General features: G+C 51.1%; 1 protein-coding gene across 4 annotated transcripts in view; it reads left to right on the top strand.

The window, feature by feature from the left end:
• Positions 1 to 22844, top strand: part of SIK3 (SIK family kinase 3) — a 69328-nt gene that overhangs the window by 13476 nt on the left and 33008 nt on the right. For all 4 annotated transcript variants that reach the window (XM_084221640.1, XM_084221641.1, XM_084221639.1 and 1 more), the window contains exon 2: positions 22156 to 22272. In XM_084221640.1, coding sequence (XP_084077766.1) covers positions 22156 to 22272 — 117 coding nt within the window. The remainder of the gene's footprint in view (positions 1 to 22155; positions 22273 to 22844) is intronic.

The raw sequence follows: 22844 nt of genomic DNA, 5'->3' as shown, positions 1-22844 counted from the left end.
CACACACACGGATGAGAATGTTGTAAAAACATAAATCCCTAAGCTTCTCCTGGTGATATTACTGTCATTACTTTGCTAGTTTCAGAAGTTGGGGTTTAAGTGGTTCCTTGATTCTGCCCTCTCCTGTGATATGTCTCAGACTGCCCCTGGAATTAGTGCCAAGCGCCGTGGTTGGGAGTCAGGTTGAGTGACGCCTTCGGCAACCAGCTCAAGATCAGCAGGAGGAGATACAAGATACTCGGGTGCTGTTCGAGCTGATAGTGCCAGAGAAATATTTAGCACATAGGTGACACTTCTAATCTTTAAAGCACTTCATAAACATTGGCTAATCCCACAGTGCAGTCTTGGTTGGCAACCTATCTGTCTTCCCTGGAGAGAACAAACGGCTGGAGGACTCTGGGAAGCTGCAGTGCAAGGCTGTGATAGGGCTTGAATTTCACTTGGATTTTTTAAAGTATAATTCAAGCTACAAAATCCGCTGCTTCTGTGACCTGAAGCACATGAACTGCATGCACTTCCCTCATACCTGGAGTGGGGGTTCCCTGTCCTCATTCTCAGGATACTGGACTGAGCCGTGCAGCCGGGCAGGAGAGGATGAGGAGAGCCTTCAGCTCACCGGCTCCCTTCAGCACACCCTGGGGTCTGGCCAGGCAGCTGTAGGAGGTGCTCTGTGAGTACCAGCTGTACGGGAGAGTCATGAGCAGTCAGGGTGGGAGTTCTGAAAAACAACCTGTGGCAAAATGCTGTTGTACAGCTGCCATTTGCTGTGAGGAGAAAACCTGAATGACTTGTGCTCTTCAAGAACTTGACCTTTTCCTTCAGCATCGTGCTCTCATGGAAAGAGCAAATCCATGGGCAGGGAAGGTCAGTGCTTCCGTGGTCTCCTGCAGCCGTGTCGTCAGTGGCAGATGACACTGTACCCTGTGGGTGAGTGAAAGGGAGCTGGGAAAGGGCACTCAGTGTGATACCAGGTGAGGCATCTCCTCAAGCCTTGGGGCGTCCCTGACTCCGCTTCTGAGAGTGCCCAAATCCTCAAGCTACCGGCTGAGGAGGGAGGAGAGGCTCTGCCTCTCATGTTGAAACCGGGGCACTGTGTAGGAAGGAACGTAAGATTTGTATCATCAAAGGGCTGAAAGCAAGAGGGAACATGATTTTGTAGCCTAGTGATGAGGGAACTCCCCTGGGAGGGGATAGGGATCAGCTTCCATCTGTGCTCCAGGGACTGTTTATGTATTTTGTGTTGAGAATTGCTGGATGAAGCACATCTCGAGCAGCAGTGAGTTACTGAGGAGTAACTGGCAGCTCTGCTGCGCTGGCTGACTGTGCCTCACCACCACTGGGGCTTCTGCACTCACCTTGTCTCTTTTAGACTGTTTTCAGGTCAGGGACCGTGGTTATTTACAGCTGAGTTACCAGAACTTAGAGAAATAATAGACCTCATCCCACTGCAAGTATTAAGCAGCCACAGGAGTACTACCAGCCTTTTACAAGGAAACTAAAGTGTGTTTGTTTGACCTCCTTCAGGCACCTGAAGGTGTAAAGATAATGCAGTGTGTGAGACAGCTTGGACCAGAAGATGGTGGTTATCAGGAGTTACAAGGTGATGAAAACCAGTGTTGTTTAGATCTGGCGATTAGGAACCTTCCTTTCACTTCTGATTTACTACTTGAGTATCTAAATTGCTTAATGAGAAAAGTAATATGGAAAACTAACAAGGTAGGAAGCCTGGTTTCCAGTAAAGGTTAAACCGCAGGGAGTTTATCACAACCTGGCGGGGTGTCTTTGCTCCCCAGCTCAGAAGACAGAATATATTTTTTATTTTTTCAGGCCTTGGTTCATAAAAGATGGCAAAAGGCAGACAGGTGAGGTGTACAGAACTAACTGCTCACTTGCTACTGGGAGTAGAAGCTACAAGGGCGTTGCACCAAACAAGCCTGGTCCTGTAGCATTTTGCTTAGATAAAAGATACAGAGCACCCTGGGCAGTAACCTGCAGTTATTTCCAAGTGCTTGTGAGTTAATGAGCCGGTTCTATGGGGCTGCCAGGTCAGGCAGCACAGCTGGGAAGGGGCTGGAGCAGGGAATGGTGTGACCCTGACGCCAGGAGAGGGTCACACCATTCCCTGCCCCAGGGTTTGGGGTAAATAAACTCTCATCTCTGCAGATTTTCTGTACAGGATCAGTATGAATGAGAGAATTCACCCTGAGCTGGCAGTGAGTGCTTGCAGCCCAGAAAGCCAAGGGTGCCCTGGGACACATCCAAGGGAGTGTGGGCAGCAGGACTGGGGAGGGAATTCTGCCCCTCTGCTCTTGACAGATCCCACCTGGAGTCCTGCACACAGTTCTGGGATCTCCAGCACAAGCAGGACATGGAACTGTTGGAGCAGGTCCTGAGGAGGCCATGAAGTTGATAAGAGTACCTCCCCTATGGGGACAGGCTGAGAGCTGGGGCTGCTCAGCCTGGAGAAGAGAAGGTGGTGTGGAGGCCTCACAGCACCCTGCAGGATCTGGAAGGCTGGTGAGGTCCTGCACAGGGTGCCCAGAGCAGCTGTGGCTGCCCCATCCCTGGAAGTGTCCAAGGCCAGGTTGAACAGGTCTTGGAGCAACCTGGGCTAGTGGAAGGCGCCCCTGGCCATGGCAGGGGGTGGAAGTGGGTGGTATTTTTGGTCCTTTCCAACCCAAACCATTGGGGGGCTATTCCATGCTCCTGTCAGTGGGCATTATCTGGCAGCTCAGCTCTGGCTGCAGCATGCTGCCTGTTGGCTGGGGAAGTTGTTTTGATTAGCTCGTCCCCCTTGTGTGTGCAGGGATGAGTGTTTTCCTCACAAACACCAGTCACCCCTCCATAGAGAGGAGACTGTCGGCTCGTGTGCAAGAGGAAGGGTCTGAGCTTTATATAATCTGTTGGCTCAAAGACTTTTCAGAAACAAATCTTGCGACGGAGCTAGAGGCTAATGACAGCAATATGTCTGCTGGCAGGCAGCAGTGATTCAGAAGAGCTTTGGATCTATCCATATGCTCTTTTCCTTGCGTTACTTCTCAGCAGAGCCGAGTGCACTTGAGGAGGGGTTTGAGGAGGGTGTGTGGCATGGGAGAGATTCCAGCTCTCCTCCTGTTGGGGTGAATCCACTGCCTGTCTGTGTGAGGGAGTCATCTGCTTATGTGCTGTTACCTCTTGCGTCATAACATGTCGTGGCCTTGGAAATAAACCCCCACCTAGTGAAGAATGGGCTGCATTTAGAATTGCTGGGGTGCTTCATCTCTGTAAGTTAATGTCCTTAAGCAGCCACTGCAAAAACTCTGATCTGTGACTGGATGCTCTTTTGGACTGTGGCTGTAGGAGCCCAGGAAAGCCTTTGTGTAATGCAGAATTCCTGCTGGTTTCAACCAAGACTTGCATTCTTCTCTTCTTTCTCCTTAGGTAAATGGCTACAGTGCTTCAGCAAACCCTGTCAGCTCTTTGAGACAGGGAATTTCTCACAATGCTTTTGGAAGGATGAGTCCCACCGTTCCATGAGTGTCTTGGGATACCGTGAGAGTGGGGTAGAGCTCGTCACCCACTCAGAGCTGCAGTGGTGAGGAGGTGGCCCTGCTGCACAAAGACTCCTTACTTTAGGGGTGGTTTAGGTCTTGCCTTCTGCTTTTTATGGCTCTTACCTGGTGGTTTTGTACTGCAGCTGATAAGTTACTGCTGCTGCTCATCCTCCTTCTGCACACCTCTGCAGGGATGTGCAGCCGAGGCAGGGATGAGTAATGCCTCTGGAAGAAGTGCTACCCTAACCTTTTATTCTGGGTGCGCACATCGAACACTCAAACCTCTACATTTTCCATTGCATTGGATGACTGTACATTCCTATCAAATGATTCATTGGATTAACATAACTTTTCTGTGAACCAAAATATCTTCTCAGACCCTCAGAGCTGAAGGGATCTTTAGCAGATGCTCTGTTGGATGCTCCATGTGTGCCTTCCCCAGTCCAGTGCTGAGTACACACGGGCTGGAGTGTGAGGCTCTCCTTTTTTTCCCCCTTCAAGTGCACTTGGTTCCCTCACATTCCATTTCAGTGACGTTGGAAAGCTTTTTTCTTTCTTTTTCCCCAGAGGGACTGAGCAGAGCTGTTTACCCTCTGCTGGCCAGCTTCCCCTCGGAGAGCAGGGCTGATGAACACGAGGGGGAAGGACAGCAGAGCTCAGGCTTGGGGTGGGAGCAGGTTCATCCTCACCTGCTCAGGTGCTGTGCTGCTGCTCATTCTGCTTCGACAGCTGTTCTGCAGCTCTGTTTGGGCTTTCAGGCTGGTTTGGCATTGAGCTGTGCTTGGGGCTCTGTGGCTGCCCGTGCCCGTTTGTGATGGAGTGCCATCCCTGCAGTGGTTCCTGCTTCCATCATCCCTCGACAGCTGCTCCTTGGAGAGTTGCAGGCTGCAAAGCTGCTGCCCAGAAACGAGGCGTGTTCTGTGTGAGCAGCACAGCTCAGCTCGCAGCTGCCAGAATCACAGCCTGGGTGCCTGTGGTACCGCTGTGGAGATGAGTGGATCCCAGCTTTGCAGGGAGATAATTCCAGGCTGTTCCTCAAGACTTGCCGATGTGGGGTTGATTTTTTTCTTGGTTGTTGTGAAACTGCCCTCGGTGTACGCCTTATCTCAGAGCTGCTTGCCTGTCCTGCTTGTGTCCTGCTCCTCCTGGAGCCCTGCTCCTGCTCCCAGGCTGGTTTCCAGGGGTGTTTATCTGTGTGCTGCCGAGCTGCAGTCCTGGACGAGTTGTTCCTGAGCAGTAAGCTGGGAATGATTTCAGCTGGGCAGTGCTGGAATGCTCTGTGCCCACGGGGAGCTGTGGACTGTGGACCATGGGGGTGTTATGTGTGCAGTGACCTCATGTCCTGCTCTTGTGGTGACGTTCAGTACCTTGATGTCCCCTGGCTCTGGTCCCCTCTGTGGCCATTGAACTCTTTGGCTACACCTCTCCATGAGCTGGCCCTGTAGCTGTGTTCACCTGTGTTGGGGTGAGAAACTATTGTTTAAATACTTATCTCCTCTTCATGTGACTTTTTTTTTTGTAATTTTAAGCATCTCCAAGTTGTTAATCCTGCTGGAATGATGGCCCTGTCTTTTGCAGCTCCCTGGGATGCACGGCTGTGTGATCTGAGGGTGCAGCTAATGACTTTATAGCAGCTTTTACAGCCTGACCTCGGAGCCTGCTGGTTGTGTCTGGGAATGGGCAGAGGAATGTGGGGCACAGAAGCTGTGGCTTGTAGGAAATATGTTTTTGTGGAGCCTTGCTGATGGCAGTGACTGGCTCCCCAGCAGCCTTGTGGGCTCTTTACAAGGTGCTCGTATTGGTCCTGGACCATTAGAGTTATCTCAGATATCATGTTTATTGTCTGACTGTACCACATTCTGCAACCAGGGAAAAATTCTTGTTTTTCCTGAGGCAGCTGTTGCATTTATGGAATTTTTGGTATGTGCTAGAATAGAAACTCATTTTAATTTTGTACCTGAATCATAGAAAGTCAGGCTAACACAACAGAGCTCACTGCTGCAGAGACGAAAGTTCTCCTGCACCACACAAACCTCTGGCTGTGCTGGCTCCACTCAACTCTTCCCTTTCCTCCCTACCCCAGCTTAGCGCAGCTGTAACTGCACAGGGCAGACACCTTGCTGAAGGTGACTTTCCTGGAAAAGTGACAGTACCTGCTGTGGTTTGGGGAGCAGCACCCCTCACCCAGTGGGGCTGGAGCAGGAGCAGGACTCTGCACGTTCCATGCAGGCTGTGGAGAGCAGTCCTGGCCTGAGCGTTCCCCTTGCACACTCTGAAAGTAAAAAGCAATCCTTGGGCATGCAGGATCTCCTCTCTCCTGGTGGCTGACATCTTACTGCATCCTGCTGCTGGGATTGAACTGAAATAAGCTGATCTGGTTGCTGGCACCGAGAGCAGCCATCAGTTAGTGTGGCCAGTCCTGCAGCTGGTAAATAAGCCTTTTTTTTATCTGCATGTAAAGACACAAGAAATACTAATCAGCCTGGTGAGACAGCGCCTTCAGTTTCTTGCTGCTATCATTCAAATTAATAGAAATCTCATTTATCTCCTTCTGGTGATATATGTCCCCGGAGAGCAAGGTCATGGCAAATGATACAAATGAATGAATAGGGGAGATGGGAAATATGATCTGAAATTCCTGCAGGCTCGCTCATCTCGCACCCTCCGTGTGTCAAGGGAGCCTGGATTTACGTCACTGTGCCTTACATAAGGATCTATAATGTGATAGCTCCCGAGGTTGTGTGGGTCTTGGGAGGCTCCTGTGTAATTGGTTCAGTATGTGCTCAGCAGAGCTGCACAGCTCTCGTGGACAGCTCTGCAAGGCTTGCTGCTCAGGAACCTTTATCCAGCCCTAATGCCTTTTTTTCCTATAGCATCACCATTTTCTTTGGGATTTCAGCTGTTGCAGGTGTCTTAAATGGTTAAAAATGCTTAAGGGGGGAAGAATTCAGTTAGGGTTAAATCAGCTCCCTGAAGCTGTGCACTCAATATTTCACAGAATCCTGGAATCCCTGAGGTTGGAAAAGACCTCCAGGAATATCAAGTCCAACCTGTGCCCCATCCCCACCTTGTCTCCAGCCCGGAGCTCTGAGTGCCACATCCTGTCCTTCCTTGGACACCTCCAGGGATGGAAGCTCCAAACCTTCCTGGGCAGCCCCTGCCAAGGCCTGACCACCCTTTCCATGGGGAAATTCCTGCTGATGTTCACCCTGAGCCTCCCCCGGCCCAGCCTGAGGCCATTCCCTCTCCTCCTGTCCCTGTTCCCTGGGAGCAGAGCCAGAAGGGCCCCCCTGATCCCCCTTTTTTCCAGGCTGAGCCCCTTTCCAGCTCCCTCAGCCTCTCCTGGAGCTCCAGCCCCTTCCCAGCTCTGTTCCCTGACTGAACACAGAAGCAAGGACAGAATTTGGTAAATGTTGGTATCAAGTGTGAATAAGCAAGGCAATGGTTTTGGATTGCTGCACTTTTCCGTGCTTTCTTGTACAGCTGCAATAAATCCCTTGCCCTGCACTGGTCAGTCACTTGTTAAATGAGCTGCCCCCCTCTCCTACTCCAGGTGCTCTCTGGACGTGCCCTGACCAATGTGCATGTCCCCACTTAGGCAGAATTGCACATGAAGGCTCGATGCAGGTCTGTGCTCAACCCCTTGCAGGTTTTGGGGCACACTCAGTGGTTTGGCTGCAGGGCTGGGTGTGAGCAGGCACTGCTGGGCCTGACATTTATGTCGTGGTCTTGTGATAGTCCAGGTTTAGAAGGCAGGCAGCTTGTTTTACTGGGCACGTCACCCGAGAGCCATACAGTATGAGCTGCTGGCTGCAGTCCCCTCTGACTGTACAGCCCAGGCAGGAGGGCTTTAGAGCACTCGAGCTCAGGGGCCACGTGAAAAACTGTGTGTGACAAACCTGCCCTGCGCCGGCTTTGTGCTCACAGGGATGGATGGAGCAGGCTGCCTCCCTCAAGATAGGACTCTCGTCACTTCAAGTTGCATCTGGACTTCAAATTTTATTGTGGTTTTGTGTGGATGTGCAGAGAAATAAAAATTGCTTTCTGAGTGACGCTGGAACCTCTGCAGAGAAAGGCAATGGAGCTGGGGAAGGGTCTGGATCCCCAGGAGCAGGTGAGGCTCAGCCTGGAGAGAAGGAGGCTCAGGGGGACCTTGTGGCTCTGCACAACTCCCTGACAGGAGGGGACAGCCAGGGGGTCGGGTTCTGCTCCCAGGGAACAGGGGCAGGAGGAGAGAAAACAGCCCCAAGTTGTGCCAAGGGAGATTTAGATATTAAGGCAGATTTCTTCACCGAAAGCGTTGTCCAGCCCTGGAACAGCTTCCCAGGGCAGTGGTGGAGTCCCCATCTCTGGAGCTGTGTTAGAGCCATGTAGATGTTGCACTTGGGGACACAGGGGCTGGTGGCCTTGGCAGTGTCATTGGACTGATCTTAGAGGGCTTTTCCGACCTAGACAATTCCGTGATTCCAAGGCAGCAGGGCAGACTGAGACCTTTATTTGCTGAGGCAGGGGTGCTGGTGGTCTGTTCCATACACAGCACCTTTCTGGGCTGCCATTTTCGGTTAGGAGTTCTTAAGACATTAAGTCCTGTAAGGGAAATGAAGCCCTGCCTTGGCAGCCCTTCTGTCTGATCTTTGGTAAGTGCAGATGTGCATCTTGGAACAATTTACTCCTGGTTGTGTTTAGGGCTACCAGAGTGACTGTTCATTCCCACATATGGAGCATGGTTTCAGAAGGTAATTTAAACAAATGGAGCGCCACTTCCAATTTTTCAGGCTTCTAGTTTAGGAGCCAAAATTGTTCTCCTGGCTCCAGCTTGCCCACCCTGGCTGTATCAGTTCCCACATGGCCTGCCAAGTTTGCAGAGAACTATCTATGGTCCCTTTTCCCTTCTGAGGAGGCAAAACTCCCTTGGCTGAGAGTGGTTCGGGCTTTGTTGGGGCACGGGACGGGGCAGGGGTGGTCAGGGAAAGCCCTGCCTGGGACTGACCCGTGCTGTCCTGAAGTCACTGGGGTTTTGTGAGCCCCAGCTGTGCCTTTGCCCGTGTGAGGGGTTAACACGAGCTGTGAGGTGCTCCTGGCTCCTGCTGGATGCTGCCAGGTGGCATCAGTTCTTGCTGCTGCACTTTGGGAAGGGTACTCTGGGATCAGAAAGGGCCCTGGGCTGTGTGGACAAGGAAAACACACCTCTGTTTTGTGGCTGTTGGCACTGGAGAGTTGCCTTAATACGTAGTTCTTTAGCTGTTCCATGGCTCTCGCTGGACTGTTAGGTCTAGGCTAAGTGAAATGATTTAGTAGCACATCAGCTTGTGCTTGTGAAAGTAAATATTTTTGTTCTACTGAAAGCAAATGGAAACGTGTGGTCAGTGTCGTGGTGCAGTAAGTCCTGACCTGCTGCTTGGAAGAAGTAGGAAATGCTGTGATGAGGGAAAAGTGATGTATTTTGAGCTTGGTGCGTGTGTGTGGAGGGGAGCAGTGCTGCACCCCAGAGATGCACAGCAGTTCCCCTGGCATTTGCAGTGGCCAGGGGCCCATCTCCTCTGTGCTGCTGTTACTCAGTGGTCCCGTGAGCTGTGAGTACCCACTGCCTGCCCCGGGCTTTGTACGTCTGGAACGGCTCAAATACCCAAAATTCAGGCACGCCGAGCTGTGTGCTGCAGACTTGGTTTAAGACCCCCAAACGGATCTGTAGGTTGGCTGTATTTGTTTGGGTTTTGTTTTCTTGCAGTTTCTGCACGTATAAAAGAGGCTTTGTCCTCTGTGGGCCCTGACTTTCCCATGTACAAGGAGAGGCATTGAGAGAATTCCAGGCTGTGGCTTTGCTTCCACGTGCCCCTACTGCATTTACCTGTATTTAGTGCGTGTCTCTGACTCAGTGTTTACTCTTCAGTATTTAAACATTCCCTAGAAATTAAATCTTTTAAGAACATTATTCTTCACACCAAGTGCTTGTAGAAGCCCAGTTGTGCAATGCCTACGCTCATGTATTGGCTGCTGTCTTACTCCCTCGGAACAGGATTTATGGTGGCAAAGCAAAGCAGCAGCCACAATTAGAATTTGGGTACTACAGCGCTGAAGTGCTTTCAAAATAGCAGTGTCTGTGCTCCAAAAATACTCCATTGTCCCCTGCCTCGAGAGCTGGTGACAGCCATGGTTACTAGCCTCACGTGAGGGCTGTGTTGGTGCCGAGGGCAGGATCTCCCTCCCAAGTCTGGGGGCAGCTGAGCCCTTGGTGCTGCCTCTTGGCACCAGGAACGAGTTGGATTTGCATGGCTGGAGCAGCAGGGATCAGAGTGACACCCATTGCTGTTTGATCTCTGGCCCTTTGCCCCGTGCTGTCACCAAGCTGGGGCTAATGGCCGCGTGTGACATTTGGGAGCCTGGCTGGGGTGATTAGTGGGACGCTCCAGTTGCCCGTCCAGACCTGGATGCGCTCCTCGCAGTGCAGCCTGCACAGAAAGTGAATCATGAGCCCGAGGTCCGTCCTCTGCCGTGCAGTGCCACCCAGCCTGTGTCCCAGGTCGCTGCCCTGCTGTGAGCCAGGCTCCCGGGGTGGCTTTGGCAGCCCTGGCACAGGGCAGTGTCTGGGTGCCCTTTTGCTCGCACCGGGCTGTGCCACGCGGCCCCGAGAGCCCGGGGCTGGATCATGCTTTGGCTTTGAAGTAGGTTTGCAGCTCCTGAGCGTGTAATCTGTGGGTTTAAGTCATTTCTGCTGATAAGGGAAATCAGATAGTCTTGTTGGAAGTGGCTTGTAGGCTTCTCTAGTGTTGTAATTCAGCTCCGTGCCCAAGTGAAAGGTGATTCTTTAACAAGTTGGTCCGTGCAGTTACTGCTGTGGAAGATTCTTCTGTCAAGCTTGCTTTGTTATGAAACAAATTCAAATTTCAAGCAAATCTTTGTGGTTTTGGGGGGAGCAGAAACTTCCTGAAGTTCCAAGAGGCAGCTCCTGTGTTCTGACATCATTAGAAGGTCTTAGTGGAAATGACTGCAAGGGTGTTTTGTCCTCAGCAAGCTGGAATGAGAATCCCTGATTCTCCCTTGCTGAAAGGGAGGGAATTTCTGCCTTCACTCAGGTAATACTGCTGTAGAACATCAGTTTATTTTAATCTGGACTTTACAATCAGACCCAAGCTGCCAACGTTTCACCTTCCTTTGTTATAAACTCTGCTGAGGGCAGGCAGAGGGCTGGGGGCAGCCAGTGCTTCTCCCACCTAAGTGGGGGTAAATCCATGGTGCTAAAGCTGGCACAGTTTGGTTTGCTTCTCCTGCAAAGTCTGGGCAAGCTGAGGGTGAGGAAGGGACTCTCCATCGCTTGGATGTGGTTTGTCTTGGTTGTTGAGGGTTAATGTGTTGAAGCCTGCATTCCTCACAGTTTCACTTTTGGCTTCTCTTTCTAAAAATTTCCACTCCATTTCATAACAGTTCTGGAGTGAGGGGTGGTGATACTCGGGAACCTTTGAGTCTGAAAATGTTCTGTGTAATCGGGGGCTGGAGGCAGCCACAGTTGTTTTCAGGCCCAGGGGAACCAGTCTTCCTGACAATAACATTAACCCTCCCTAAATCAGCTAATTGAAGGATTTTTAATTAACTTAAGGGGTGGGGATGGTAAATAGAAGCAGTGGTTTTGAGAAGAAAATTGCTTTCTGCTGTAGTCTTGTGACTGATGAAAATTCTGATGTTTGAAGCTAAAAAATAGTGTCTCACTAGTTTGATCATTTCTGTTGCTTTTGGAGCCAAGCACTGACTCCAGTGACTGGGTTTTGTGGCACGTAACAAACATCATTATTGATGGAGGAGTGTCTGGGAGGCAAACTACAGCCTTCCAAAGCTTTATGTGCACACAAAGGCTGGATTCAAAATTTTGAGTGTAACAACTGCACTGACTTTGTACTGGAAATACTTTGGTGGTATCCTGATAGTTCTGCCTCCCAAGCTGATAACCTGAGCTGGAGTATCTTTGCCAGGCTGCACTGCAGCATAAGAAACTTTGCTGAGACTCAATGCCTTCATCAGTGTCTCTATAAGACATCTTGTGACAGGGCCACTGCTTGTTTGTTCCCATAGAAACTGCCATCTGATCGTGGCAAACTGCACAAAGGCTCCTGCTGCAAACGCAGCGTCTAAAAATTCCTCAGTGTATCATCCAGATCTGGCATGGTGCTTTATTCCTCTCTTCCCTGGCAGAGTCTCGGCCCCTGCCCACTCAGTGTGCTCCAGGTCCCGCAGTGTTAATGCAATTGGCACCTTGAAAATAATCCTAGAACTAGAGGTGATGGTGTCACCTCCTAATTGTGATCTCAGAGGTGCTGGCAAGGGAGCAGTGTTTGCAGCCTCTGCCAGCATCCGGATGATGCACATGGAAATCCTAAATACTGAATAAAAGGCACTTGATGCATTTGAAATCTTCGATATTGGGGGGAAATTCCTTTTCTGTAAGTGTGTGGCTATTGCTTTTGACTTGTTTTGAACATCCAGCTAGTTTGACTTTGGTATAGAAGAGACCCAACACTTACAGGTTTAGGAAAATATGTGCCAGTCTGTTTCAGAGCCCAGAATCCCACATTCCCAAATGGACCTGGTAGCATATGAGGAGGAGCAGTGATTCCTTCCATCCTCTCTGTCCCTGTAGGTTTTGTGCAGTGATCCCAGTGTGATATTTAACACCCCTGCAGCCCTGGTGTGAGCAGGAGCTGCTGCGCTGGTGGACGGAGCTGCACACACGGTCCGTGCGCACTGCAGCTCCCGTGCATGGTGCATGCCGGCGCCGCTGCAGCTCCCGTGCAGGGTGCATGGTGCATGCCGGCGCCGCTGCAGCTCCCGTGCATGGTGCATGCCGGCGCCGCTGCAGCTCCCGTGCAGGGTGCATGGTGCATGCCGGCGTCGCTGCAGCTCCCGTGCAGGGTGCATGGTGCATGCCGGCGCTGCTGCAGGGCCCGGCCTCCCCCTGGAATGCGGGCAGGATCTGGAGCAGGAGCCCAGCACGGAGCCAGCGCCGCGCTCGGGCTGCTGGGGCTGAGTGAAAGGGATTGTTATACGGGATGACAGATTCCTCTGGAGCTTGTTGCTGTTTGCAGAAGGGAAGCCAAGACATTGGTGCTTAATATCTTCCAGAAGTCCTTGGCTTTAACCCTTCGGGAGCCTCGGAAATCCACTGGAAGCCGGTACAAGGGCTCCCTGTGGCTCTGGCAGCTTCTCCCAGGCAACCAGCAGCAGGATGAGAGGACGTGATAGCCCCAGGCTGTGCCAGGGAGGCTCAGGTTGGACATCAGGAGGAATTTCTTCACAGGAGGGGTTGTCGAACATTGGAAGGGGCTGCCCACGGAGGTTCGGAGTCCCCATCCCTGGAGATGTCCGAGGAATGCCTGGATGTGGCACTCAGTGCTCTGGGCTGGAGGACAAGGTGGGGATTGGGCACAGGTTGGACTTGACGGTCCTGGAGGTCCTTCCCAGATGACTGTGTGATGGTGCTGCACATCCTGGTGCAGTGCCAGGTGTTTTCCCAGGATGCAGTTTACAGCAGGAGCATTTCTGTGGTGCACGGCAGGCTGGGGAGCCCAGCCAAGGGCAGTCCTGCTGCGTGTGTTGGTTTTGTCATTAAAAAATAGCCATTTTCTGTCATTACAAAATAGCTACTCTTGTGCTGCACCAGTGCTGGGTGCTCCATATGGGTCAGACAGGAGTGAGGTGAGGTATTCCCCCTCCTCTCAGGAGACCTCTCAGTCCAAGTGGTGTTCTTTGCAGGATAAGCATCGCTTAAAAAAATCCGAACCCTAACGTACAGTGTGTTCGCAACGCTTCACTTCATGCACACCAGCTTCTAAATTTCCTTATTTCTTAGCTTTTTTATTTTATAATCCAGTAGTTCAAACCTGCCTCTGACTGCACACTCTGTACCTGAAATGCACTGTTTTTCCCTGTCACTTGCATTTTTAGGTCACGACTGAATTAGAGCAAAATGACAATCCAGGGAACTTTGTATAACACTTTCAAAACCTGCTTGCTGTAATATCCTGGCAGCTTTTTAAAGACTTGTCTTGATGTTTGAGCCAGGCCTTTCCCATGAAACCTGGCAGGTGACTCCATGTCTCGTGGTCCCTCTGCTCTCAGGGATGGTCCCCACTGGGGCTCTGTTCCACAGCAGCATTCCTGATGCATCTCCTGCTGTCACAGATTTCTTCCTGCACGCAAATACATTTCCAAAACTCTGCTGCTAAGCAACTCTCTCCAAGGCTGGAGAGTAAGGCATGAGGAGCAGCTGAGGGAGCTGGGGGGCTCAGCCTGGAGAAAAGGAGGCACAGGGGGGACCCCCTCATTCTGTATGAATTCCTGACAGGTATTGGAAGGGGCTGCCCAGGAGGAGGTGGAATCCCTGGAGGTGTCCAAGGAAGGGCACTCAGTGCTCTGGGCTGGTGACAAGGTGGGGATTGGGCACAGGTTGGATTCAGTGATCTCAGAGGGCTTTTCCAACCTCAGTGATTCTGGGATTCTTTAAATGATTCAGGGGCAGTCTTGGGAGCGGTTTGGAGGCAGAATCCTGCCCAGAGGTCAGTTGCAGTGTTCACCTGACATCTCCTGAAATAATACTGACAGATGGGTATTCAAGGTGTTGGTAAACTGAACTGGATTTGTTTCCATGGGATGTTTAGGCTGCAGTGCCTGAATTGAGGGGAGAGCAATTAAGCAGGTGGTTTGAACAGGCGACCTGGACCAGGAAGGGGACCAAGGTGGGCAAGTGTGCTCCCAGAATTTGATTCACCTCTTGGCTTTGCTTGCCTGCAGGTGGCTGGGAGGCCGAGCTGTAGCTCGAGCAGGAGTGCAGTCAGGCCTGAGCAGAACTGCAGTGCTCCCATCTGCTGTCACAGAGGCTGGATCTGAGCCTCCTTGGCCAAACAGCCGAGCTTACGTGACCGGGCTCTGCTTTTTCACATCACATTTGTTAGTTAACCAGTTTGCATCGATTTAAATGCACCTCCATGAGCTTCTGCACCGGTTTAAGTGCATTCAAAAACCGGTTTTAATTATCAAGTGCAGTCTTTGTGTAGTAAGTGCCAAGTGCTTTTAATTTGCATGGAAGCCATGGAGGTAGTGCTGCAGACTGTCAGCAGATCGTGGGGCTGCGCCACAGCCGTGTTCAGGGCTCAGCCTTCATTCCTTCCGCTCAGCAGTGTCCTGTTGCATCCCACTAGAATTCCTGCTGATGCCACAAGCAGGAGCTTTTACAGCCTGCCTTTTACTTCAGCTTCTTTTCCTTTGGCTTAAGCTGATTTTTGATACTTGTTCTTAGATATTCAGCTTGTATGGTCCAGGTGTGGAGGAGTTTGATGAACTGACCTCCCAGGCATGCAGCTCTTGGTGCCTGCTCTCTGTGGATGGACGTGTGGACGTGTTTCAGGGTAGCAGCACTCACTGTAGGCTGCCATTTGTCTGTGTGGTTTGCTCTCTTCCCTCACCAGGATAAATAATTTTCCATACCACCTCTAATTCACGTTCTGACTCCTGTGAAGTTCTCAGCCTTGCATCTGGGAAGCATTACAGGAATTTTACAAGGCTTCTGAACTAAAAACAAATTACTGGCATAAATGTCAGCCGAAGCTGTTGGGGCTGGAGGGGTTTTCTGCTGTAACAGAGTGAGAAATGAAAAGACAGGGAGGTCAGTGGGAATGCAGACACGGTGTGAAGCTGTGGAATTCGGCAGACAGGAGTGGTGTGGCTATCCCGTGCTGTGTTTGAGGTGGTTAGGTGTGGCTACCTGCAGTCTGCTGTGCTGAGACTTGCTCTGCCTTCGGCTCAATCCCATGGAGTCTCTTGCTGTAGCCCAGGAGAAAAAGGCAGCACTGGCAGGGACCAGGAGATTCAGTGTCTGACCAGAACTTTAAAAAGCTTTGGAAATCTTGTCATTAAGAAGGATAAGGGCTAGAAGGAGATGTGGTGTAGCTTAAGGGATTCCTGTTCTTAAGCTGTGCCTGGCTGACCTCCTTGGTCACTGCTTGGTCCTCTGAGTCCTGCTCAGCCTGAAGCCCGGGGAACTTGCTGAGCAGCCATCAGGTTTTGTGGGGATATGTGGTAATTCCATACAGCCTGGATACTCTCTTCCCAGCCCTGTGTGGAGTACTGTGGCCTGTCCTTGTGCTCGGCCTCTTCCCAGGTGTGTGTTTGCAGCCCGAGGTGATGATTCATGGCGCTCGCCCTCGCAGCTCCTCCCGTTTGCAGCGGGAGGTTCTTCGTGCACCAGGATGGTTTGTTTATCTAATTGGCATCTCCAGCTCCTTTCCCGTGCCTTTCTCTGCAATCCCAAAGCCCTTGATGCTGTTCAGCATGCTCTGATGTAGTGTGTGTCAGCCAGGGCAGGTAACTCCGACTCTCTGTTGTTTCCCGCTGTTGCCCCAGGTGATGAAATAATGAGGAGAAGCTCTCCAGGAGGGTTTGGGACCTGGCATCCAGGTGAGTGTGGCAAGTAGAGCTCTAGCAATGTGACCAGGATTTCTTGTGGCTGGCAGGACATTATTTACACAGCTATGCTGTGGCTGAACATGACAGAATTTACCTGTCAGTCCTTGCAGCTTCCAGAATGGGAAAGAGTTTGCATTTGGGATTAAATCACCACTGAGCTGGTACTGAGGCTGTGAAGCAGCAAATGTCAGGTGGGGGGCACTTACCTCTCGGACCTTTTTGATGGCTTCTGTTGGGAAAGAGAAGCTGCAGCTGCTGGCATAGGGTTAATCCATGACTGGGAAAGGAGGACTGCAGCACGGATAAAGGCTGAGCTCCTTGGGGGTGCTCTAGATGAGCTTCCTGTCCTGTGACATTTGTAAGCTGCTGTACATGCCCTGAAATGATGAGATTTCCTTACCTGGGTGTAGCTAGTTCTCTGAGCTGTGGATGTGAATGTGGGGTTTGTGCTCTGGCCACTGAAATCCCAGCTGTGCTCCCTCTGGGACAAGGAAAGGTCACGACAGAGCACGGCGCTCACACAAGCTGGGTATTAACACTGCAGCCGGCCAAGAGGATTTGGATGCGTTGACTTTTCTCGTAACACCATCAGTATTTTCTTCACCTTGTGCAAGACACAAGTCCCTGCATTGATTGTGCAGAGGGATGTGGACAAGGTGAGAACTTCCTTCCTGAGCAAATGCAGCTTCTCTGAGCACATCTTCGTCCACAGTTTCCTGCTTTCATTTGCTGCCAATATTTGCATTTGTGCCACCTCCAAAAGCCACTGATGTTGCTGCAGACTGGCCTGGTTTTAATTGCTGTATCACTTTGAGTTAGGTAGGTTCTGCTGTTGGTTGATTCTGAGGAGGAGATGCCCCTGTGTTACCCATGAGCTTGCCAAGAGAAGCCTGGGAATCAGCAGTGTCAGTGCTTCCCTTATGTTGAGCGCTTTCTTATGACTAAAAACTGTACAAATTGCCTGTTTGCATGCAGAGAGCTCGCTTTTGGTGACCCCAAGCAGGCCAGCAGGCTTGTGCTGACAGCTTGCCCGAGAAACATGTGCCTCTGCCATCGGCGTGTCCGCACGGGAGCGCGGCGTTGTGTGGAGTGACATCCACCCCGCAGAGCTCCCGAGGAGGACGCGACCTGCGGTAGCCTGGAGTTGATGTTGTGTTTTTATCACAGCCGTGTGTCCATATGCCACTTGAGTGCCTCGGCGTGTGCCTCATGCATATCTCCAGTGTGCTTCCTCGCCCTCTGTTTTCCCCCTGCTCCGTAGTAATTCTGGTCTCTGCTGCTGGAGTTCTCCTGTGCAGCTCTGGTATCTGCTTACAGGAGTGATTTTTACCCCTCCAGCAGCTGCTTAATCCAAACAGGCCGTGTTCCCGAGCTTCCCAAGTGTTTGTGGCAGGCAGGAGCAGCTGGAAGAGCTGTTCCCTGCCAGCCCCTCTGACAGCTCACGATGTCAGCCCAGGAGGTGGACAGGGAGGAGGGGGCTCCTTTGCTCACTGCAAATGCAGGAGGAATTCGGGTGGATGAGCCTGCTCCAGGTTTATCAGTTTATTCAAGAGACCCTCTCTGATGAGAGCTCTCAGTGTGGCTGCAGGCTGCCACGTGCCCTCGGGGTGACACGGGAGCAGAGCTGCAGGGACACCTCCATCCATGGCAGAGGACACCCAGGGACTGTTTGCTGAGCCTTTTCCAGGAGGAATCTGGAGCAGGAGGACTCCCCAGGACAGTTCTAGGAAATGTCTTGCTCCCAAATAAACATGTTGATTTTCTCAATGCAGTCAGTTTGCCGGTGCCATCTGTTGGCTCCCATTCCATGGAGGAGATCCGTGCTGATTTACAGGAATGCTACTGCCATAATTACACTTTACAGTGATCACTGATCACACTGAGCACATGGGCTCCTTTTGGAAGAAGTGGGAGTTTCTGATTTTCACTCAGGCCACTGCAGAAACAACTGAACTAAAAGAGAAAAGATGATTTCTTTATGGAGTGATCACTCATGCAAGGAATTTTATTTATAATTGGATTATAATTAGATCCAAGCAGATGCATGGCATGAAGGAGCAGAGTTTAGCCCAGACCAGGGTCTCTGGCTTCTTCCTTTGTTCACAGCACAGAAATAAAAGGAAGCAGTGTCCCATGGCTCCTTTCCACTGAAAACAGACCGTGCTTCCACCTCTTTCTCCCTCAGAGCCTTTCCAAGCAGCTGGGGCAGTGCAGGGCACAGTGGCTGTCCTCTCCCTGCCCATCCGCCTGGGCACCCAGCAGTTCGTTTCCCTTCCTGTTGGCAGGGCACTGTGGATTCAAGGAAGTCTGTCTGGATTGTTATCCACACTCAGCTGAGAAACAAGACCTCCTTATAAATTTTAACTCCTGCAAGTTGATATTCTCCTCTCTCCTGTTCCAAGCCTCGTGCCTTGTTTTAGAGCCCCTCACTTTGGCATATTTAGCTCTGCTGGCTGCCAGATTTGAAAATCTGGTATCTCAGAGCAAAGTAGGAATTTGGGAATTACGCTTTGGGAACTTTAGGAGAATCCTGTGAGTTTGAGACCAAGAATTGTCCAGGGTTTGTGTGCTGAGCTGGAGGAAGTGGTCGGTGCTCAGGGCAGAGGGGCAGCCTGGGCTCCTCCTGCATCTCTGAGCATTCTGGGGTGGCTGAAGCCACCTTGCTGCCTTGCCTGACACCTGCCTTCCATTCCTCCTGACTTCCCATGGGATGCAGTGGGATGTGCTGGTACCAGGGATATCTGGGTGCTCCCTTTTGGCCCCCAGAGTTTCGCTACCCCTCCTTCCGTTTCCCAACTACCCCTTCTGCTTTCATGTGGCTGGAATTTCCACTCCTCCCCACAAGGCTTTGCCTGGCATGCACATCCACTCAGCACAGCTTTGGGATCACAGGAGTTAGGGAGCAGTGTTCAGCTGAGCACCAGGAGAAGAAAAATCTGGAAAAGCAATGAACGAGCCACCTGCGACCTGCAGCTGTCACTTTGAACTCCTTACCTGCCCTCCACCAGTTGTTTTTAGCAACTTGTCATTTCTCCCAAGTAACAATTCCTTCCCAAATTACTAGTGCAAGTTTTACTTGGATGCAAGAAGGAATAAATGAACTGTTTACAAGTGGCGGGAACATTTTGTTAATTGGTAGCAGCATGCATGCTCCAGGCTTGGCATTTATCCTCCTGCCTGTAAGCTTCATTAACTTCTGATAAAAGAATAGTTAATTTCTCAGACTCCTTTTTTAGAGTATTTCATTGTTTGAGAATTTAGATCATGGTTTTCTTCCACTTCTACTTGTGCCTGAATTTTTGCTTTACTTAATGATGTTTAGTCTTCCTCTCTGTTTTATGTGGTGTTTGTAAGCATGAAGGAATGCACTCGATTTTGGGGTTTATTTTAACTGAAACAGATTCTTTTTGCATAAATAATTATATATATATATCTATTTGGAGGCAGGGGAGTTATCACCCTGATGAGGATTTTATCATAAAATATGAAGGTTTGTTTTCATGTGCATTAGATTTTTCCCTTAAAGATCCTAAAGATCCTTTTGTTTGGCTGTTTTTCTCCAATTTATAATCTCCAATAAATAAATAAATAATAAAATAAAGGGCTGAATTCATTATGGCCATCCCTTGAGCTTTAGATGGAGTCAGTGTGGCTGGTGCAACACAAGGAGCTCAGCCAGTCCCTTCTCTGTTGAAATCCCAAATCATCTTTTGAGGGAAGGGAGAATATCAGCCAGCTAGGAGATGCAGGAATGGAAAAACAACCTGATCTGTTCTGGAAAACCTTTACACCAGTCCTTCCCTCTGGAAAAGTACTGATTCTCCAGAAGAGCCCAAAGAGCAAAGCTCTAGAACAGACCGACTGCAGCTCCCCTGCTGCAGAGCCCCGGGTGGAACATCAGCCCCCTGAGCTCCCTGACTTCCCTGCGTGTCCCTGCTGCCCAGTGCACAGGGGATTTCCTACTTCCACCCTCACAGGGTCCTGAGGAAGCTCTGCATTTCCTGAAACCTGAGCACGAGGTGCTTTCCCCAGGATTTTTCAGGAGACTTTTGCCTTTCATGTTGCATCGGTTGCTGGAGGCATTTGTGTGGAATGAAAACATTTGGAAGAAACCCCTTCAGGTCTCTCCTCTGCGTAACTGCTGAGGGTGGGTTTGGGTTTGGGGCTGCTTGGCTGAGATTCTTCTCAAGAAGAACATCTCCTGAGTGCTGTTGGTCTGGCTCTGCTCCCCATCCAGGTATTGTGTGTCTTGTGGGTGTGGAGTTTCGCTCACCCCGTGGAAATCCCGCAGCGTCACAGGGAGACGGGGGAGGTGGCAGCCTGGTGCTCCTGCCCCGGGTTATCAGGGAAAACCAGAGGAATTCAGTTCTGTTGTGTCTGGCCCTACTGACCAAGTTGGGTGCGATCAGATGCTCTACATACCCTGAACTTGGCTGAGAGTGTCAGCTCGAGCCATATAATTAAGCTGGGAAATGAGAGTTCCTTAGAGCAAATATAGAGCTGGGAATGAGTAAGGAGCTTAGGAATACTCCAGATCTGTGGATTTTCATTTACATCTTTGGGCCTGAAAATGACTCATGTCTCTGGGTAGACATCTTGGCTTCGCTCTCAGAGGAAGCGTCTCTTAGCTTTTATGTGCATTTACGCTCAAGCTTTACAAAAGCCCGTTCTTGCAGGAAAACCTTGGGTGAAAAGCATGTGGAGAGTGTTTCCCAGTCCCCCTCTGGCTCTCTGTCCATCCCCAGCCCGCTCCTGAGCGCCATGCTCGGATCCCTGCGGCGCGGATCCGCGCTGGGCTGCTCCCGGGGCTCTGCCCCCGTGAGTCTCGGCCCCGGTGCCTGGCAGCCCCTGCTGCCGTTTCACCTCGTGCCTGGGCTCCAGCCCCTCCTGCCAGCAGCTCCCAGCGCCGAGTGCCAGACCTGGCTGCCGTTCAGCTCCCGCTCCTGCTGGAGGAAGCATGCTCAGTGACTTGGAAGGCTGGAAGCGTTCCTGCGCTCTGAATTAAAGGTTTCAAATGAAAGAAACAGCTTATTGTGCTTGGGTGCCTTTTCAGGATTCTGCTGGGTTCTGCTCACATGCAGGGCGGTTATTGCTCTGGCAGGGATTTGATCATAAAATATGGGGCTTAATTTTCATGTGCTTCAGATTGTTCCCTTAAAGAAAGATTCCCTTAAAGGATCTGAAGCTGCTTTTGTGTGGTTGTGTGTGTGCCTGTGAGAGCATCCCTTAGCCCTGCCCTTGGGGCTGGCACTAGGAGAGGGACATGTGTTTGGGTCGTGTGGCCCTGTGGGTTTGTGCCCATGGTCCTGGCGCGCGGCCGTGCACAGAGCACTTGTCCTTGTCCCCACTGAGCTCTGGGGTCTGGGACAAGACGAGCATTTCTGCGTCAGATCTTTCTGGCTGTGCATCCTCAGCGGTTTTCGTGGCAGTGCTGCTTTGCATGCCCTTCCCCAGGCCTTTGCATGATCCTGCAGCCTTCCTGGGCAGGACTTGTGTAAATTAGGCTCTCCAGCAAGGCAACCAGGAGATTTGTAGAAGCTGTTCTTTTCCCAGGGAGAGCCCTTTCTGAGTGGGAAAACCTGCTGGGGGATGGGGACTCATCCCACAAATCCCCAGACTGGAGCTCAAAGGGGTGTTTCGTGGTGGGGAGGAAGACACTAAAGGCTGAAATTTGATTTAGAAGCAGAAGGGCAGATGCTCCTCTGCCAGGCAGAGCAGCTTTTTCTCTCCGCTGGTTTCTCCATCAAGGTTTCACTCTGCCTTTTCTCTCCTGTTCATCCTGGCATTCCAGAAAGGATTCCCATCCCTGCTGTCTGTGCGTGGACTTGAGGACAGGTGGTTCTTAGCACAGAAGTGTCTCCATGTTTAGAGTCTGATGGTTCCACAGTCCATGCCCAAAGGAGCTGGGAGCTGCCAGCACCAGGGAGGTGGAGGGAGAATCTTGGATTCTGGAGAGCAGCTGACTGGAAGCACTTAGAGTTGTTTAAACTCCATTAGTGTAGCGTTGCAGAGCACTTCTGGTTTAAAACAGATAAATAAACACCTCAGTTGTTGGAAACCTGACACTGCCCCCCATTCCCATCCCTGCTGGGGTTTATCAGCCCCGGTGCAGGGAGCTGCTGTGTGGATCATGCAGCTGGGTCAGTAACTTCTCCTGTTTCCCCTCTGCCAGGTTGCGATAAAGATCATTGATAAGACTCAGCTGGATGAAGAGAACCTGAAGAAGATATTTAGAGAAGTTCAGATCATGAAGATGCTTTGCCACCCTCATATCATCAGGTTGTACCAGGTAGGAGCATTCTGCCATGGAGCTCCCATCCCTTGACTCCACACTGTGCAGCAGCACTTCCTCCAGAGCTGTCCCTCCATTCCTTCCACATGGAACTGGGAAAGCCCTTCATGTTTTCAGGGTCTCAGAGTGCTTTGACTGGAGGGGCAGGAGGAAAGTGTAGCTAGTCCTTCTCTTTCTGGGACATCATGCTTCCGCTGTGGGCTGGCCTCCTGCCACTTGTTTATGGCCATTGTGTGCTTCTCAGTTTCCCAGTTGAAACCGGATGCAGGTTCCCCTTCTCCCTTTAAGGGAGAGAGTAAATCTGACCCGGGAGCAGGACTGAGCTCTCCTCTCCCTGCCCAAGCTCCCTGTGGCCCCCAGGCCCTGCTCATCTACTCAGCCCTTTCCTGGAAGGGGATCAATACTGGCAGCAGACCTGCTTTTGAATATTGTTTGCAGACTTTTTTTCCAGCTTGTTTGACTTTTTTTGTCTGCAAACAAAACCCCCAGAGGCAGAAGCCACGTGGTCTGCCCTTTACACAGGTAGCTGGTTTTGCCCCTCTGTGAGGAGGGTGCAGCAGAGTGATGGG

Source organism: Fringilla coelebs, assembly GCF_963513975.1.
Source record: "Fringilla coelebs genome assembly, chromosome: 25".
In the NCBI taxonomy this organism is placed as follows: Eukaryota; Metazoa; Chordata; class Aves; order Passeriformes; family Fringillidae; genus Fringilla; species Fringilla coelebs.
Note: the sequence above shows the minus strand (reverse complement) of the source record. Positions and strands in the feature narration are given on the sequence as shown.